This window comes from Protomyctophum parallelum (assembly GCF_964188405.1).
Source record: "Protomyctophum parallelum genome assembly, chromosome: 14".
In the NCBI taxonomy this organism is placed as follows: domain Eukaryota; kingdom Metazoa; phylum Chordata; class Actinopteri; order Myctophiformes; family Myctophidae; genus Protomyctophum; species Protomyctophum parallelum.
This window is the reverse complement of record NC_139709.1, coordinates 23,902,840-23,922,999: the sequence shown is the minus strand read 5'-3', so window position 1 is coordinate 23,922,999 and position 20,160 is coordinate 23,902,840. Positions and strand designations below refer to the sequence as shown.

The following is a 20,160-nucleotide window of genomic DNA, read 5'->3' as shown; positions in this document are numbered from 1 at the left end:
TACCTCCTCAACGCAAAAAGAACAAGCTATTGGAAGCTATTTTCGTGGCACATTATGTTTAATTAAACAACATCATCAGTGTTTCGGTTCAGTTCACGTTCACCCAAAATATAAACGCGTTCGTGAACGATCGTTCTTTGAACACTTTCGGGTACAACACTGCCCCTTCCTATATACGAACCAATTTCAAACTCAATTTTAACCAGCGAGAGAGCCTCGGAGTAGAGTCGCTGCTTCTTTGCTTGGAAAGGAGCCAGTTTAGGTGGTTCAGGGCATCTGGTTAGGATGCCTCTCCAGTGTTTCACTATAGGGAGGTCCTCGATGCACGTCCCACTGGGGGGAGACCTCGGGGCAGATAACTGGCCCTGCCTCGGGAAGGATCCCCAGGAGGAAGTTGCTGTTGCTCTAGAGAGGGACGTCTGGAGCTCTCTGGTGGAGCTGTTGCCCCCTTGACCCGACTACGGATAATCGGCTGAAGATATGGATGGATTTTAACCATGAATCCATGACAGATTCAATGGAAGAAAAATAGACAAACTAAAACATTTCAGACAACTAAAATGTGACTAAAACTAAATCAAATCAATCAATTTGCTGTAAAAATCAACACTCCATATCCATCCATCCCACCTCAGCTCCCTCTTGTGCCAACCGTTAAACGCTCACGTGACAACAAAACGGCACGAGGATGCTGCAGAGCAGCAGCGCTGAGCGCCAGAACGTTTGAGAACTGAATACCCCGAGAAGGAGGTAGATTTCTCCCGTCTCCCGTGTTTATATATAGTAGCCTAGCCTACCCGAACCGAACCCAGCTAGTATATGATCCACTGATCTGCAGTTAACTGCCTGATCGGTACCAGCTGCAAGTATACGAGACGGGCCGGTTGGAGGATGATGATCAGCGCGCGAGCACTGCAGTAATGATGCGTTTTATTCTGGACTGTCTGAGGACGCCGAGAGCGCGAGGAGCCCACCATGGAGAAGAGGGGTCTGTAAAGCATGCACGATCAGGATCATGGATTCATTGTTTAGTCCCATTTATTGATCATTTATCGATTTATTGGTTCTTACAAGACAGTGAGTCGGGGGGTAGGAAAGAAAATGCATCCTATTTTAGACGAAGGATTAAACTGGATTAAAACTAGCCCAAACATTTAGATTCTCGTAGAGGTTTGAATCGAAAAAAAACCTCTACGAGAATCTAAATGTTTGGGCTAGATTAAAACAATGCAGAATTTTGGGTTACACATGTGAAAGGCTGCAGTTTTGTGTTGTTAGCCTATATATTTACTGTAATGAAATTACATGTTCTCATGATGATGAGCCTTAATCATTTTATTCCCCTTTTAAAATAATCTCTACATCTCTGAACCCCCAAACGTAGTAATGGTATTGTTGTGAATGGATGGGATGTGTGATTTGTGAAGGGCCAGGCTCTCGTTTCCTTCAGATAATAGATAATAAGAGATATCGATTGGCGTTATTGCAGATGTAGGCTACCGGAACTGTCACAGCTGTCCTACCATAGCTGCAATCAACTGAGAAGAAGTCCCCCAGGCCTGATGATATAGCTAACAGTGATTATTGCTGCTTGACGTCACACATTTAATGGAGGGGGGATGTAGAGAAAGTGGGATATTCCTAACAGGATGATTGACTCACTCAAGGTTCAGATTAGTGAATATATTGCTATGTATGAATATAATTGTTTGCGATCTAACATGCCAATTGCAACCCCAATGGAATATAATGTAGTCAGAAATCTCTTTTGAATAATTAACCTACAATCTCTCAGGTCCCACAAGGCCTCAGCAAACATGATATTCATCTTTTTCTCCATCACTGCCAAGTCAGTTCTTTCACTACCAGGTCAAGTCTTCTGCAGAAAGACTGCTGCAACAATAACTCAGTAGGCCTAATCTTTAGACATCAATGTTTAAGTCTTAGTTTATGGGTTTGTAGGCCTATACCTAAAACTATAGGCCTGTTAATAATTAAGGTAGGCCTATAAACTTTTGGAAATGTGGTTAGAGCCCACATGATGTTTCTTTAGGCTTATTACAGAAGCCTTTGAGTCTCCTAAGCTTAGTTTATAGTTTGCTGTGCGACTGCACCACTCGCTGAAAATAAACACTTATTATAATTATAAAATGTTATGTCTATAATAATCTAATAATAATGAATAGTTTCTAATTGTAGCCAACCTATATTGTCAAATCATTTAGCTGATATCATGCCAACTTATTTGCAGACTCACTGCACAACTGCTGTCTCAAGCTCTCTAAATCCACATTCCACAATCTATTTAATGACTGCACATTTCATAATTAATTTAGTGCTAGCCTGTCATTTAACCCTGGCAAATCTTATCATGTCTTATCAGGTCTAACATCATTAGGCTATTGTAAGTGTGATCTTTCTTTATATAAAGGTCTAAGCCTTTATATAAATATAAACCCCAACCTTTAGACCTTAGACTCTCTAAGGTCATTAATATGTATTGCTGTGTGATTCTTTCTGTATGGCCTACCAATGAATGGATATATTAAGTACTGTATGGATGTACACATTATTGCTAACTTTAGAAAGTTAGATCCTCATCTATTTTATGCAGATTAGGCCTAAATGGAATCTGGTATTTGAAGTATGAGTTTGTAATTGAGGTAGGATACTGTAGTAGGTAACTAGGTGTAATGTAAGGACCATATAGCCACTATAGCTACTGTTATGCAACGGTTTTGTTCTCTGCTATGAATGGCCATAATTCATAACAATGGCTAAATTAAATGATGATAGGTGATTATCGATTGATCTGCCTCTGGTTTGCTTGTAGTAGTGTAAATCATGGTTGTGTTCTGCTCTGGGAATTTTATGAATGGCTCAGTTGGCATGCACTCTCACCCTACATGTGAGGGAGAGAGAGAGAGAGAGAGAGAGAGTGTGTGTGTGTGTGTGTGTGTGTGTGTGTGTGTGTGTGTGTGTGTGTGTGTGTGCGTGCGTGCGTGCGTGCGTGCGTGCGTGCGTGCGTGCATGCGCGCGAGCAGACTCACATCAACCATGACTGATATAGGCTACTACTGTATACTGCAATGAGTATACAGTAGTATATAGAGGGAGGGGGATGGAGTCCATTAACGTGGGGGGGGCGGGGGGGGGGGGGGGGGTGCTAGGGAAAGGTAGGGGGCAGGGCAGTAGAAAGATGAAAGGGGGAGGGAAGAAAAGGAATGAAAGGAGGGAAGCACTCATGTAGCCTTATGGATTGGTTAGGTCCCCCCCCCCCCGGCCCACTCCCTCTGCCCATTCTTTTCACATAATCGTCATGGTTCATTCCAGCTCTTGGCCGTTGGCACACAAAAACACATCTCCTCATGGTTCATTCCAGTTCCATCACACACACACAGGACACTCATGTACCGCACACACACACACACACACACACACACACACACACACACACACACACACACACACACACACACACACACACAGCTCCTCCTCTGCGGCGTCAAGATAGAGAGAGAGACAGAGAAACGGAGAGCCAAAGAGAGAATAAAAGGAGAGTAGAGAGGGGGACATGGAGGAAGAAGCAGCCATGCAGCAGCAGGAGCAGACAGAGGTGGCAGGGGATGGAGGGACGGGGACGGGGAAGGCGGGATGGATGCATGAGTGCTCCCTCTCCTCCATGCTCAAACGGTCCTGTCTCCTGTGCTGGTCGTCTCCCAGGGACACGGGCGTTGTGGAGACGGACGAGCCGGTCGTCGCCAAGGCGACGGAGATCAGAGTAAGACCACGGCCGCAGCACCTAGCACTGGTGTGTTGTGTGTGTTTGGGGCATGTGCATGCTGTGTTGTTATTATTATTATGTCTGTGTTAATGTGTATTATATTTGTGTGTGTGTGTGTGTGTGTGTGTGTGTGTGTGTGTGTGTGTGTGTCTGTGTGTCTGTGTGTCTGTGTGCGTGTGTCTACATGCGTGCGTGCGTGCGTGCGTGAGTATTTCCCATTCTTGCCACAGATAAACATAAAGCACAGGTCAACATAAAGCTCTGTATGTGGGTGTCAAGTAGCATCCCTATTGCCAAAAATAGCAGATCTACAAGCTGTGGATCGGGTATTTTTGTCGAAATGATTTGGTGCACATAAAAAGAGAGCACACCAAGTCGCGTAAAACGCAACTCGGGTCTGTTTTTACAAAGTATAGAGTGTCAATTTAAGTCAGATTACAACTTGAAAAGGAAACTTATAGTATTCAATGAGGCTACAGTTGACACACATTTTAAATGCTTCTTTTTTACCATCCCTCCAATGTTTCTGCATTAGAATAGAACTTCAGACATCATAATGACAGACTGTCTGATATAATATAACTGGGAATTGTATACTTCACAGTAGTGTATATTTAGCATCATCATCATCATCATTAGAGTGTACAAAAGCCACACACAGGCATACACATAGGCACACACGCGCACTCACGCACGCACGCACACACACACACACACACACACACCATCTGTCACATCCCTCCTCTCATCGGGCTCAGCCGGCAGTGGGTGACTCATTCCGCATCATTTCTATTTTAACATTGATGGATTGCTCAGGTGTGCGTATGTAGGTTTGTTTGTCTGTCTGTTGTTGGTATCGGCATGTATGTGCAATTGTGCATGCTTTCCTGTTTCAGTCCAAAGTTGTTATGTTAAATCACACAATGCTTTAACAGGTGTAAGGTTAAAGGTTAAGGTGTAATTGTTTAGAGACTTATGTCATATTTCGGTACGTAAATACTGTATGCACATCTTTCCCGCTAAGATACAATATGTCACAGAGAAAAACTATCAGTTTCCATTATAGGATAGACTGAAAATTACTTTATACTTGACGTTTAGCAACTTGAACAACAGGGTCCCTATTAAGGGGGAACGTTCACCAACAATAGCTGATCTACAACCTCACGTGTATAGATCTGCTATTTTCGGTGAAGAAAGTTGTTGTACTGTAGATGGAAAAATAACTCAAGTTCAGTGCAACTCGGGTCCGTTACAAGTCGAGTGTCTAGGTCATTAAACTGAAGTGAAGTTGATCAATTCCAAATATTATCAAAGTATTATTCTGACCCTGGACTTGTGTCACAGCGCCGAGGGTGCCACGGTACCCACTTTGAGAAACCCTGCTCTATCGGAGTTAAATTAATCCCGGCTTTCACTGTGAATGTGTGTGCATGCATGCGGGCGTGTTGTGTGCTCGTGTGTTTCTATAGGAGTTGGAGAATGCAGTGTCGGTGGAACACTTGGAGCTACAGGAGCAGCAGACCGACCGCAAAGAGCTGCAGGAAACGCTTGAAAAACTAGATGCACACAGGACGAAGTTACAGGAGGAGCTCAAGAACACTAGACAGCTGTGCTCTGAGGAGAGCCAACAGGTAGGCATTCAACTAACCATATATCAGCTGTGCTCTAAGGAGAGCCAACAGGTAGGCATTCAACTAACCATATATCAGCTGTGCTCTAAGGAGAGCCAACAGGTAGGCATTCAACTAACCATATATCAGCTGTGCTCTAAGGAGAGCCAACAGGTAGGCATTCAACTAACCATATATCAGCTGTGCTCTAAGGAGAGCCAACAGGTAGGCATTCAACTAACCATATATCAGCTGTGCTCTAAGGAGAGCCAACAGGTAGGCATTCAACTAACCATATATCAGCTGTGCTCTAAGGAGAGCCAACAGGTAGGCATTCAACTAACCATATATCAGCTGTGCTCTAAGGAGAGCCAACAGGTAGGCATTTAACTAACCATATATCAGCTGTGCTCTAAGGAGAGCCAACAGGTAGGCATTCAACTAACCATATATCAGCTGTGCTCTAAGGAGAGCCAACAGGTAGGCATTCAACTAACCATATATCAGCTGTGCTCTAAGGAGAGTCAACAGGTAGGCATTTAACAAACCATATATCAGCTGTGCTCTAAGGAGAGCCAACAGGTAGGCATTCAACTAACCATATATCAGCTGTGCTCTAAGGAGAGCCAACAGGTAGGCATTCAACTAACCATATATCAGCTGTGCTCTAAGGAGAGCCAACAGGTAGGCATTCAACTAACCATATATCAGCTGTGCTCTAAGGAGAGTCAACAGGTAGGCATTCAACTAACCATATATCAGCTGTGCTCTAAGGAGAGCCAACAGGTAGGCATTCAACTAACCATATATCAGCTGTGCTCTAAGGAGAGCCAACAGGTAGGCATTTAACAAACCATATATCAGCTGTGCTCTAAGGAGAGCCAACAGGTAGGCATTCAACTAACCATATATCAGCTGTGCTCTAAGGAGAGCCAACAGGTAGGCATTTAACTAACCATATATCAGCTGTGCTCTAAGGAGAGCCAACAGGTAGGCATTTAACAAACCATATATCAGCTGTGCTCTAAGGAGAGCCAACAGGTAGGCATTCAACTAACCATATATCAGCTGTGCTCTAAGGAGAGCCAACAGGTAGGCATTCAACTAACCATATATCAGCTGTGCTCTAAGGAGAGCCAACAGGTAGGCATTCAACTAACCATATATCGTAAATTGATTCAAAACTATTCAAACTGGTTTCAATTTAAATCGCCCTTAAACATGATGCAAACAGCAGAGGGTGTGTAAAAAAAAGAGTCGAAAATACAGGATCTTTGTAAGAGAATTGATGAAAACATTTGTTTTCAGTCATTTGCTATATTGAAAAGAGGATAAGAAAGAAAATACTGGATTTTACTGGAAATTAAATAAATAAAAAAATCTCATTGTATCGTGAGTTGAGTGAATGCCTACCAACATGCAAGGAGACACTCCATTCTGGTACTGACACAACTGTATAATCTTTTAATTGAACGGAACCATTTGGCTACATGTTACACTCATTTTGCACAGAATTTGACTGTGTAACTTGACTTTGTTTTATTATAGAAATGCATGCTTTCTATGATATCATATAACATTGATGTATATCTTGGTATAATATGCAATGCATCATTTCTATATTATAGAGTGATGTGAAATGACACTTCTTGTGGGGTTTTTATGGTAATAATAAAACTGACACTGCGATTGGTCAGGCAGTAGTCGTGTCTAGCCTGACCTTATGATTTACTGTACTTTCCTTGCTGTACTATAGTTGTATGTTTCAGTGCTCGCTTTGTTTGTAGTAACATTTCATTTTACATAATAGCTATACTGATTGAGATAGTGTTGCTGTACACATCATCATCCTTCCCCCTCAACACCCCATCCAGATCTTGTCTCTGCAGACAGAGGAGGTGAAGAAGGAAGGCCAGGTGGAAGAGTACGAGCGGGAGCTAGCCAGGGCCCGGTGGAGGCTCAAAAAGCTGAGGGAGGAGACGAAAAGGCAAAGGAGGCGAGTGGAGGAGGCTGGAGAGAGGGACATCCCTCTGCAAGACTCCATCAAACAGTCGTATGAGGAGATCCTAGAGGTAAACAGACAAGAATGCTGTAACATTATCTTCGTTATCAAAATCAATTGCAGTAGTACTAAACCTGGAGAAGAAGAAAAACCGTATACTGTACAGCATTTTATTAATTAAAATGCTGTAAGTGAAGACAGTGTGCGGGACTTTCTACTTCTCCAGTTCCAATTAGCCGACGCACCTGTCCTCCGTAGGTGTGCATAAGGACCTTTTGAGTGGTGCAACCACTCCCTTACGGAGCTATGTGTGTGGGTGGCTGGATGGCTGGGTGGGTGCCTGGGTGGGTCTGAGCACGAAAACAGCCAACGCAGGGAAGCTGGAAGTACCCTCACTAAAAACGCCGGGACAACGCTCCACACGTCCCAAACTCTTCTCCCTTCTGGCTCCAAAACTGTGGAATGCACTTCCCATTGCAGTCAGAACTGCAGCATCACTCCCAATCTTCCGCCGTAGTCTGAAAACCCACCTTTTTAGACTCCATCATGGCCCATAGCACTTACCCTACCCCCTTAGATAGCATTTCTGTAGACGTAGATAGCATCTGATACAGACTTATAGCATGTTATGTAGACGGCACTATAATTGTATTGTATATAGTCATAGCACGCCATAGTACATATGTACTGTATAGCATAGTAGTATATATATATAGCTTATATGTATAGTCTCATAATATAGATATTCCACTGTTACTTTCTTAGCTTACGCATGTTTTATGATAAATGCTTTTGTGATGTATTCCCATGCTTTTGTTCCTGATTATTGTAAGTCGCTCTGGATTAAGAGCGTCTGCTAAATGCCTAAATTGTAAATTGTAAATGGTTGTTTTTCATCACCTGTGCGCAACCTAACACACACACAACACACACGCACATATTAACTGTATATTTGAAGATCTTCGGTTGTGCCAGTACAGTACAGTACAGTACAGTACAGTACAGTACAGTACAGTACAGTACAGTACAGTACAGTACAGTACAGTACAGTACAGTACAGTACAGTACAGTACAGTACAGTACAGTACAGTAGAGGGACACCCACACAGTAACTCTGTCATTTCTCAACCGTGGAGCGGTACGCCGGAACCGGCCCGCCCCCCTGGGCATGTTCCCCCGGGAAAAAGAGGCGTTTTCAATTTAACCAATAGTTATTGCTCATTTTTGAAGTAAGGTTGTATTGCATAACTGGGCTTATAGACATGAGGTAAATTCAAACCAATTTTTTTAGTTGAAGCATTCAGAGCTGAACATTATGTCCCGGTTTCTGTGTGGCTGCAATTTGGTAAAGTGCTTACAATATAAATTGTCTTTTGCAGGGCAGACAGCAGACAGCAGACACCACGTGGTTGCGGTTATGAGTTATATTTATTAAAGTATAATACCAATTATCCACGTTGTTGATCACATACAAATACAATTCATAGTGTTATCATCCGGTAGATATGGGACCTGGCTGGGTAACATCTGTGTTCCAGATGCCAGGTCAGCAGATAGAATTAATTAGGATCATTAATGCAAAGGGCGCATTTCCCCTCAGATCAATAAAGCTCTGGTCCATATCAGAAGGCAGGGTTCCAGTATCCTGGCCCCCTCTTGGGGCTGAGCTGTGACTTATTTTTGTAATCCCATTGTTGCATTTGCATTCCAGCTGTTTCCACAATTGTGTGTTGTTAGAATAATATATCTGTTCCTGTGACATTGCTGCTTAAAGATGCACGTGTGTGGCTTGCGTGTGTGTGTGTGTGTGACTGTGTGTGTGTGTGTGTGTGTGTGTGTGTGTGTGACTGTGTGTGTGTGTGTGTGTGTGTGTGTGTGTGTGTGTAGGGTGGGTGAACTTGGTGACTACTTGAGATCAATTTGTTTTGTATTAAACTATATCTTTATAGTTAGTTATATTTATTATTTTAGTTATATTATCATTATATTATATTAGGTATACTGCTAGGTGTTTTTAGTCTACTGGTCTGTATTCTCACCTCCTTCCTGTCTCTTCCTCACAGGAGGAGGTGACTCTGGGCTCTCTCTCAGGAAGTGCAGTGACTCCATCGAGCCAGCTGGACGAGTCGGCATCTCCAACCGACACTACTGAAGAAGAGCCAATTCCCGTGAGGCCATGGGGAAGGAGCCAGTCGCTGCCTGCCTATGCAGACTACATAATGGTGTGTATGTTTTATATGTCAGTTAAGAAAAAGCCAACCACAAAAAGAATGCGTTGGCCTGGGAGAGTTGTTACTGTGGCAAGGGGAACAAACACACACATTCAGTGTATAAATATGGTATAATATAGAAGTAGTATATGAAATATAACACTATGAATAGAATACTATATAGTACTATATATAGTACTATGTAGTAATGAACAAATAAATAACAAATAAATAAATGAACGGTTCTGTCTGTCTGTCTGTCTGTCTGTCTGTCTGTCTGTCTGTCTGTCTGTCTGTCTGTCTGTCTGTCTGTCTGTCTGTCTGTCTGTCTGTCTGTCTGTCTGTCTGTCTGTCTGTTCTGTCTGTTCTGTCTGTTCTGTCTGTCTACCTATACCTATTACCTACCAGAGGACCAGTGGTTCGTCCTTCAGTAATAATCTCACAGAGACCAGGGAGGAGGAAGATGACAGTCGTTCCAGCACACCAAAGGTAGACCAGGCCCTGAAAGTAAATATTGCTATTTGCTAACATATGAATGATTCTGGCTAAACCAAAAACTGTCTAAACTAAGCACTGCACCCCTGGCTGGATGAGAGCTGGTTTGCGGAATAAAACCATTAAGGCTAAGAACCGGATTACTTCAAAACTAAATAATGTATTTGATAAATGTGTGTGTGTGTGTGTGTGTGTGTGTGTGTGTGTGTTAAGGCTGTACCCTAGCCCTGTTTTTAGGACTCGAACATTTGCAGGAATTTCCGAGCGAACATCCGAACCATTTGGTTAATTGGTTCTAATTAATTAATTTCTCCGAGTGCTTTTAACCAGGCTGCAATTCATAAATAGATCCTCCGGGGCGACGTTGCATAGACGATCAGTGAAATAATGGTTAAGTTCATCAGGGGTTGGTGAGGGTTGCTACCGGGTTGGCCGACCGGGAAGGTGTGCATTTTGATTGTGGATACAACCGTCTTTACTTTTAATACACTATAATGACAACACGAGATATCCGTCTTGAACATGATCAGAGCGCAGCGCGTCTCCCCCTCCCTCTCTCTCTCTCTCCCAACACGCGCGCGCACACACACACACAGCGTCTAGTGGCTCTGATGACATGTGCTCCGCTGCTGGGGCCGTGCCACGAGTGGCCGTGTGTGCATCCTCGCAAACAGCGAAAATAGCCGATCTGTGACTGCATGAGGAATAGGCTCGCAGCACTCTCGTCGGGAGGGGGGCAGCACAAATATCCTACGAGTAGGGCAACCAAATGGTCAGCTACTCCCTGATGCGAGCTCATCATTCCATAAAAATGAGCCATGAGTTGAATGAGTTGCTGGCAGCCTGGCAGGCAACGAGAGCGTAGCTTGATCGTTAGTCTCTCTTTCATTAATTTGTTCCACCTGTGTATGTAGGCTACTCTCAGAAGCGCATTGAGTGTGTGTGTGTTACTGTGTTTGTCTCTTCTGCCGTCTGCAGGAGTTTCAAATTATTGTAAACACAACATGAACATAGTACTCTTATTATGCATATCGCATTCTCGCCGAGATATATTTCTGAGTAAAAAAATATATATATATAATAATAAAAAAATATAATAATCAAAATTAAAAAAACGAATGGTTCAAGGCCATAAATTAAGATTCGAGTGCCAACCTTAACGAGCGAACATTCGAACCCTGAATGTTCGGGGACAGCCTTAGTGTGTGTGTGTGTGTGTGTGTGTGTGTGTGTGTGTGACTGTGTGTGTGTGCGTGTGCGTGTGCGTGTGTGTGTGTGTGTGTGTGTGTGTGTGTGTGTGTGTGTGTGTGTGTGTGTGTCTGTCTGTCTGTCTGTCTGTCTGTCTGTCTGTCTGTCTGTCTGTATACAGTATACATACACATGAACTTCACAGAAAGCACTACCTTCTCCTCTTCCACATACAGATAAACAGATGTGACAGAGAGGAGGGACAGGGGAAGATCAGAAATGACACGGAGAAGAAGGTGAAGGAAGGGTTGTCCACCAATCCCAACCCCACTGACCAACTGGACTTCTACCAAGCTGACCCCTTTGTCCACTGCCAGACTGAACGTATGCGCCTAACACCTAACCTCCACTGTCTGAATGGACATTATCTAACCTCCACTGTCTGAATGGACATTATCTAACCTCCACTGTCAAAGTGAACAAAAACAATCTAATACTATAGATACCACTTGGGAGAGACCATTAGGGTCCCATTAGCACATTATGAAGTTCCTCAGCTTTACAAAGTAGCCTTTTTCAATTACAGTAACGTTTTTGTGTGTGTGAAATTGTTTTGTTTGCCTTTTGTTTTTCTTTCCATTCTACAGTCAATTTATTGATCTGGCAGTTGTTTAAATAAGTTGGATTATATATATATAAATTAAACTGACTTTTGTCATCTGCATTAGGCTGCATCATTGTGGTTAAACATTCCAGGATATACTGTATCAGAGTTTAGAAGAACAGTAAAAAATATATATATATTCTATCAACATAAAAAATGACACACAATGATTACCGAAATGATGTTTTGTCTCCGGTTTTCTAGATGACCTATTTGATGAAGACTTATTCCCAAAGACGGACTCTTCTGGTGAGTAATGATAAACTACAAATCACTTTTCTAGATATCTTTCATTTAGAACTTTTGGTAGGATTACAAAAATGCACTGTTACCATGGGGTGGTTTTTCTTCACACTGCTGTTATAACTTGAAACCCCTCAAAACCCACCAATTTTAGTTCATGCAGGGGGTTTCTTAGGTGAAGGTTTCCATGGTCCTTTATGGGCTGGGTAGTTAGGAATATCAAATTGAGCTATTTTAGCTCATTGCTAAATATACAAATATTTCCAGGTGCATTTGGGTCCGACCCTTTCAAAGGCACCGACCCGTTTGCAGCAGACACGTTGTTCGGAGATGCGGCGGGCAGAGGTGAAGGTGAAGGTGACGAGGCAGACCTGTCCTGCACTGAGAACAAAGCCTCGACAGCAACTCAGTGTTTTGAGTCAGAGTTCCCCGATGAAGATAGCGACATAGAGATCAGCTACAGCCGAGAGGACCTGGACGCCATAGCAACGGGAGGCGAGGCAGCCCACGAGGTGATGGGTTTCAAACCAATCCAGAGTTCGTCAGAGGAACTGGGGCCAGTTCGAGGCTGGAGGTCGCAGGGACAGTATTCGACGGAGTCGGATCCCAATGGATATGAGCTGGACCTGGGGGCCTTCTCACCTCCTTCAGACATAGAAGAGCTCAGTATGGGCTCTCTGCCCGGAGGGGATGTCACAGAGACTGCAGTGAGCAAACAACAAGGTATTTAAACATATTTTTTAAACTAGAAACATATATTTTACATTTTGCCATCATACCAGTAACATGTTATACAAGTTATAAATGGAAAGATAGAATAATATGAGTAAGTAGTGTCATCCATCCATTTTCAACAGAGAAATATCCCAGCCGGGATATTAAGCAATATTTAAACGGCAATATACAAGAGAAAAACACTTGAGTTTATTCCAGATGAATGCAGCCACTGCAAGGAGTGTTTGGTTGACTCCTCACTAGTAAGAAGTCAATTCCCTAGGTATTTAGCCAAGCAGGAGGCCTAGCTGTCTAGAGATCACATTATGAAGCTGTTGTGTGTTTTAGTTCAAATCTGCTGAGCCAAACAAACAGGAATGCCGCCTTCTGGAAAAGGGAACTACAGTCGTTAACAGAGCCTATACACAGCAGTAGCAGAACAACCACCTAACAGGCCACCTAACCCTAAACCACAATGCAGTGAATTGAAAATCGTAATGAAATTAAAAACGTAATTGTCGCCACAGGATTGGAAATCAAAGAAAATGTTCCCTTATTTCCATCTTTAATGAATGTCCAATGTTGAACTTACATTGCCTTCTATTTCCAGGTCTGGTCATTGATCCAGCTCACAATGTGTCTGAGCTCCAGATACATGCTTGCAGCTCTGCTTCTCAAGCCACCACATCAGTGGAATCAGACTGGATTGACCTTGGTGCGACAGAACATGCCTTCCCCTGTGAGGAGGTGGAGTCACTGGAACATGAATGTTCCGTGACTCCCCATACCTCAGTGGACACCCAGGGCCCACTGGGCCGGTCCAGCTCTAAACCAAGCAGAGAGCCGAGTTATGAATTGAGCTATGAACCATCATTTGATCCATATGGGTTCAAGTTGAGCCCAGAACATTCCATTCACGACCTCTTAGACTCTGATGAGGCAGTATCTAGCCCAGAGCTAAATGAGCCAGATCTGACCTTTGACCCCGAGCCTTCCTCTGCTCAGCCCAATCAGCTCAGCTTTGACCCATATGGGTTTGAGCTCAGGACCTCTGAGGCAGTGGGTCAAGACGCCTTTGACCCTTATGGCTTCAAGCTCACTCCCGAAGGAGAAAACCAGGAAGTTGTAGACAACTGTAGCACGGACAACCAGCAAGAGCTGGAAGCTTGTAACTATGACAACCAAGAACTGATGCAAACAAGTCACTATGACAACATGGAAGTACTGGAACCGTGTACAGATGACAACCAGGAAGTGCTGGAATCCGGTAGCCCTGACAACGACGGACGTAACAATGGAAATCAGGAAGTGGTGGAACCCTGGAGTAATGTCACTTACGAGGTTCTGAATGTATTTAGCTCTGAAAATCAGGAAGTCCTGGACTTTTGCAACCAGGGCAACCAGGAAGTGCTGGAACCCTGCGAATACGGCAACCAGGAGCTATTAGAATCACAAGACAACCAGGTACTACCGGAGCCCTGTAGCTATGGCAACCAGGAAGTGCTGGAACCCTGTAACCGTGACAACCAGGAATTACTGGATTTCTGTAGCAATGAAAACCAGGAGGTGCTGGATCCAGGTAGCCACGACAACCAGGAAGTGCTAGATCTTTTTAGTAAGGACGCTGAAGCTAACAATAACGATTGTGTAGCGGAGGAAGAGCTGGACGTTAACGCCACCATCAACTCCTCCGACAGCTCCACCAATTCAGCCAACAACAGCTCAACCAGCATTGCATCATCAGTGGTCTCTAACAGTCCTGCCACCCTGGACCTGCTGGGCTTAGAGCTTAGCAACACAACTATTGGCAACACTGACGCCACCAACAACCCCGCTGAGCCTCTCTACGCGGCTGCAGGTGACGACCTGGCCACGCGCAACACAGCCGCCAACCAGAACCCGGCATCGTTCAGCATGGCCGCCACCAACAGCTTGCTGGACGGCGATCTGGGATCTATATTCGGGACCGGAGGCTATGTTGGCTGTCAGGACGTGGCGGACGATCTGGAGCCCCTGGCCCGCAAGCAGGTGAAACCTGTAGCAGAGCCGGTACGACCCGTCAGACCTGTCCGACCCCCGCGGCCCTCGCTCATGGTAAGTTACACTCGCTTGTACATGCATTGATGCATCGCACCAATTAGGGCTGCAACTATCGTTTATGTTCTTAGCAATTGTTCTATCTATAGATTACTCTTTCAATTAATGAAATAATCGAGAAGCTGTTTCATAAAATATATTAGTGTTATTTTATACTTTGTCATACAAAGGTGTCTTGCAAAAATAGCCAATATACAAACTCATTTCAATATTTGTATATATCTGTCTTATATATATATATTATATATGTATTATGTAATATCTGTATCTATTTGTTCAAGATTTGTAATATCAGATTTATAGTGTGTATAGTCAATTATGAATTGATTATTTCATTAAATGATGGATGATATATTTATAGAGTTGAAGGTCTCTGTCTCTTACCTGGGTTGTTCTGTCTGTGCAGGCCAAGGACCAGGCTCAGTCCAAAACTCAGGGCCTTGACCTGAAGTGAACTCTGAACTGTGGCCTGGTGGTGACGTCACTACATCGACCAACACCCACCTGGGGTTAATGTGACAACTGATAACATTCTCCTGGGGCTCCTGTGACAGCAGGGGCAAAAAGAGAAACACAAGAGAGGGTGGGAGAAAAACGGTGAGGAGGACGCATATTGAAGGACAATGACGTGGGGGGGAAGAGCAAGGACAGGAGAAATGAGGCAGTAAGTTATTTATTTGGTTGTTTGTGGTTAATCCAAATGTTTTAGGGTCTATTATTGGACGGTTAGATGAACAGTAAGTCAGACAGCAAGGTCAATGAACTTCCTGGTGTATTTAAACAACTCCCGAGCTGACATGGAGCCAGAGGTGAACAGAACCAGAGAGCTTGTTTGGTCCAAAAATATCTCTGGTGTCATCGCCGTCAGCAAAATGTCACACTTTTGCTGCTTAGGCCTGAATAGCCTAGAGACCTTAGGCCGGGGAAGGGTGTTGAGCAACAGCGCTCTCTGCTGGAAAGAACAGTGAACAACATTCCCAGAAAATGGTTTTTAGAATAAGCCATTTACCCAGCGACTGTAGCCTACCCTAGGTGGAGCCTGTGAGTCAACTATAAAATATATTTATGTATATTAATTTATTTTAATATTTATTTATGAGTGCCGTCAACGCAACTTCATTTCTTGGGAATCATCCTTATTTTCATTTCAACTTTTCTTTTTTAAAGGATTAACTTTCAGTAGGACCACTCAGTCCAAATGGAAAATGATTTCCCTTTTTTTTTGTCAACTTGGGGTTGGAAGCCAGTCTAGCGGTCTCTGAGAAAGCATGTATATACATTAATTTAATCTAAAAAGAGTCTATTGTGGATTAGTGCTTCTTTAGGTAAATAGTAGTTATAAGTATAGGTTAGAGCCGTATGGTGAGCCAGGTGGAACCATGGCCGCCTTGTTCCTGTGACCTTTTCTAGTACCAGGAAACGTGGCTGTAAAATAAATACACAACAAGCTCCATATGTTATCTGGAGAGGTTGATGCGATCTCCTGATCCGCTTGAAGCAGGCCGGGCTATGGAGTCCTATGGCTCTATTCTCGCCAGTGCCCTAAACTTCTTTGCCATTTTGAAAAACATTTTTTCTACAAGCTCACAAAACGTGTCAATATAGATCGCCTATTTGAAGTTGTTGCTGAGTGTTGAATGTTTTTCAAAATACAATAAAGGCAAAAAAGTTTAGGGATAAGGGGTAAGGCACCGGCAAAAATAGGGCTCCTAATCTCAGCTCCCGCTGAACTGCGAAATGACGCAAACTCTGCATTTCTTGGGCTCTGGATTAGGCGATGAATGATGTGTATGAAACTTGGTTAACAGATCGGCTGTAGATCAAACTGCATGAAGTGAAACATATTTCATCACCTGTACACTCTTAAAAAAAGATCTGTTGGGAAAAAAAACATTGAATGCACATACTATAACTATTCATAAACAGATGTATTGAAAAATGAACTAAAATGTGTTGTTGTAGACAAATGTAATTTTTCTACACATCCGGTATCTGTTCAGTTGTGTACAATACATCTTGTTTTATCTCATTGTTTCTTTTTTTCTATTCAGAGTGTAGAAAACAGAAACATTACTGCCTGGTGAAAAGAAACAATGCACATTAAAATATTCCATACAACTAATCTGTGTTCTTGTACTGCCTGGAAAGTATACCATGCAACCATATTTCCTCTGTTTACAACTTCGACTAAACATGAGAATGTATCATGGGATATTGTTGTGCCCATGCAAATGCTATAGCCTATAGAGACAGATAAATACACATAGAAGATGACTGGCTACATTTACACAGGTAACAATGTATTTGCTCTGTTCATGCCTACCTCATTGACAACTTTGCTAAGGTTGCATGAAAACACTGTGAACATTTAATTTGTGGATTGTGGATTGTATGGAATCAGAAAGTGGTAAAAAGAAACAACACTTCAAATGTAATGCTGGTGCTGCAAATGCACCCAAGTTTCACTGAAGTCATCGCCTGTGGCGACATACATTTGAGCAAACTAATGCTGAAGTATGAATGATCAAATGCTTACATACTGTATCTGATTCTGCCTGAATGCACCCATTTAGGCACATCACATCATGTTCAGCTTCAGTCCCAAGATTCCTGTGTAGATGCTGTCATGGACTCAGTCTCTAGAAAGCACACAGACCACCCTGGCCACTAAAAACCAATGACGGGTCTGGCTGGCTTCCAATATATCTTGGAGGAACCTGGTCTTCTCTCGCCCAGTATAACTTTTGTCCTAAACTGTGATGCCCTTTGATTTCAAACAGACATCATATAGACCTTAATGTAGGTTCCTCTCTGCTGTTTACTTCCCCCCTCCATAGCGTGTCTTTCCTTGCCAGAATCAAGAGTTTTTCCACTCATTCATTGTATGCAGAGAAAATGCAAGGGAAGTGTGAAAGTCATTTTTAATAGTGCGGCTTAGTGCCCATGGAATTTTCTTCATACAGAAGCCGACTTAATTATGGCATACGTGTACTGTTAATAAATAGTATGAACACACAACTGTATACCAAATTGTTAGTCAGAACACATACTGTAAAACCTAAACTAATGACATAATGCATCCTGACCTAACTAATGACTAATGGCATAATGAAACAGCAATATTAGGTAAAAATGGTGCACTTGGTAGTTTTTCTAAAATGATTAAAATATGTTTTTCTTAATTTTTCTGACTTTTTTTTCTTGACATTCAAGATTAAGATTATTGATCCAGGATAGCACCCCTTCTATCCTCTCTGTTTACTTGCATACTGCCTAAGAGAGTTTGGCAGTTTACTGGGTTTCCTGCAGTCTGTCTTGCAATTTTTGATCAAGAGGTGATTTGTTGTTGAAATTGAACCAAATGGCCGGATTGGGTAATTGTGCTACTGTAAATGGGTCTGTCATTTTTTTTTTTTTTTTTCATGTTCCTATGTAAAAATTCTTTGTGGTTGAAACAACATGCAATAATAGAATAGTGTTAAGCTGTAACTGATCAGCGGTATTAATAGAGCCAAAACACTTGATGCTGTTTTCCTGGGACTAGTTTGAATTCACTTCACTTCTGTTGATGAAATAGACGTGATACTTCCAGCATGAGAAGATAGTCACATCTAATTATTGAGAATATGGTTTTTGTCATTTGCAAATTTTTCAGTTTTCTGTTTTTACTCTAGTTGTGAGTTTAATGAATGTGAAGTGAAATGAGGCCAGTCTCAAGACTACCGTATATTCATAATCCATGTGTCCTCAATCACACCAATTCTCTGTTTCTGCAGAAACTCCCATCTTAACATGTGTTTTACTCTTGGATTCAAACATTTGAATTAGAATATTATTCAAATATAAAGTGTCACAGTATGTGGGGTCATGGCACTTAATTCCAGTGATGTTGACAAGAGAATGGTGTTTGGAATTGGAAGAAATTTTCTCTACATTTAGAAAATAAGAGAAATATTTGTAAATACAAGATTTAAAACACTTGTTTGATAGACCATGTTTTTTCTGGGTTTTTTGTAGTGCTCTCATTGGCTTCCAGTTCAGTTCTCACTGTATAGTGTACATAGACAAATGTTACTGTAGCATAGCAAACATGTCCACAATGTCCATGTTTCTTTTTTTTTCTCTTCATATTCAAGTTTTTCAAACTAGTGCCCCTATTCTGGGCATGTCAATAAAGGTGAACAGTTTAAAAATAAATCCAAAGATTTCAATTAATCTAAAAACCTCTGAGCTAACAAGTGAACTATTTTCACTATTCGTTGTACGACTAAGTGTATATAGGGCTAGTCATTAAAGTATTTAATTGGAATCATCGATAATTTTACTGGCTTCAGTACATTTTTACTGGTGGATCAGAGATTCAAGAGGATAATATCCACTTTAACTACAGTATATGATCAAGACATAATCAGGAAACAAATTAAACTAGTTCAAGGTAACTGTGTAGTAAGATTAATGAAGGTATTTTACATGAGAGAGATCAAATAAAAGCTTGTCATTTTTGTCAGTGGGTGTTTTCTATTATCCAGACAAAGAATTCAAGGTACTTGATTCAGATATATGCACTTTAAAAGCCACGGTCTAATAAATAATAATAATAATAATAGAAAATAACATCATTATAACTGTGTTGCCATGGTAATCTCACAGTTGACTGTAATTATACTAATAACTTCTTTGCCATGGTTACCATGGTAAAGAGTCATGGTTGCATTGGTTGGGTGTAATAAATACAATAATATTAACTAATAATGATAATATAATATAATATAAATGTGTGATGCTGTATGTGTTGTTGTCTAAATGTGACATTCTGTGTTGGAACAGTAAAGAAATAAAAGTATCAAACATATATAATTTAACCATACGTATGTGTTTTGTCTTTATTTAGGTCTATAACAGTCTCCCACAGAAAGAAGACATATGTTATGGGTTATGAATAATGATAGTCAGGAAACAGCCATTATAATAACAACACAGGACTAAAGCATTCCATAGAAAAACAACATAATTGTCCACGAACCCGAGGACCCACGGGTCCTTGAGGGGGTTCCTGGGGGTTCAAAACAAAATATGGAACAGTTTAACGATTTTAAGCCTATTTTCTATAGGCCTACCATTTTTGATGGTTCGCTCAAAATAGTGAAAGG

General features: G+C 42.0%; 1 protein-coding gene across 1 annotated transcript; it reads left to right on the top strand.

Annotated features, from left to right (window-relative positions):
* The first annotated feature begins 880 nt into the window (after positions 1-880).
* Positions 881-19,877, top strand: LOC310871194 (uncharacterized protein). Its single transcript, XM_083782683.1, has 11 exons — positions 881-988; positions 3,724-3,781; positions 5,257-5,418; positions 7,272-7,469; positions 9,463-9,621; positions 10,018-10,098; positions 11,529-11,676; positions 12,161-12,205; positions 12,467-12,922; positions 13,524-15,007; positions 15,417-19,877. The coding sequence occupies exons 1-11, from the start codon at positions 921-923 to the stop codon at positions 15,462-15,464; spliced, it is 2,907 nt and encodes a 968-aa protein (XP_083638809.1). The 5' UTR covers positions 881-920; the 3' UTR covers positions 15,465-19,877.
* The last annotated feature ends 283 nt before the right edge of the window (positions 19,878-20,160 follow it).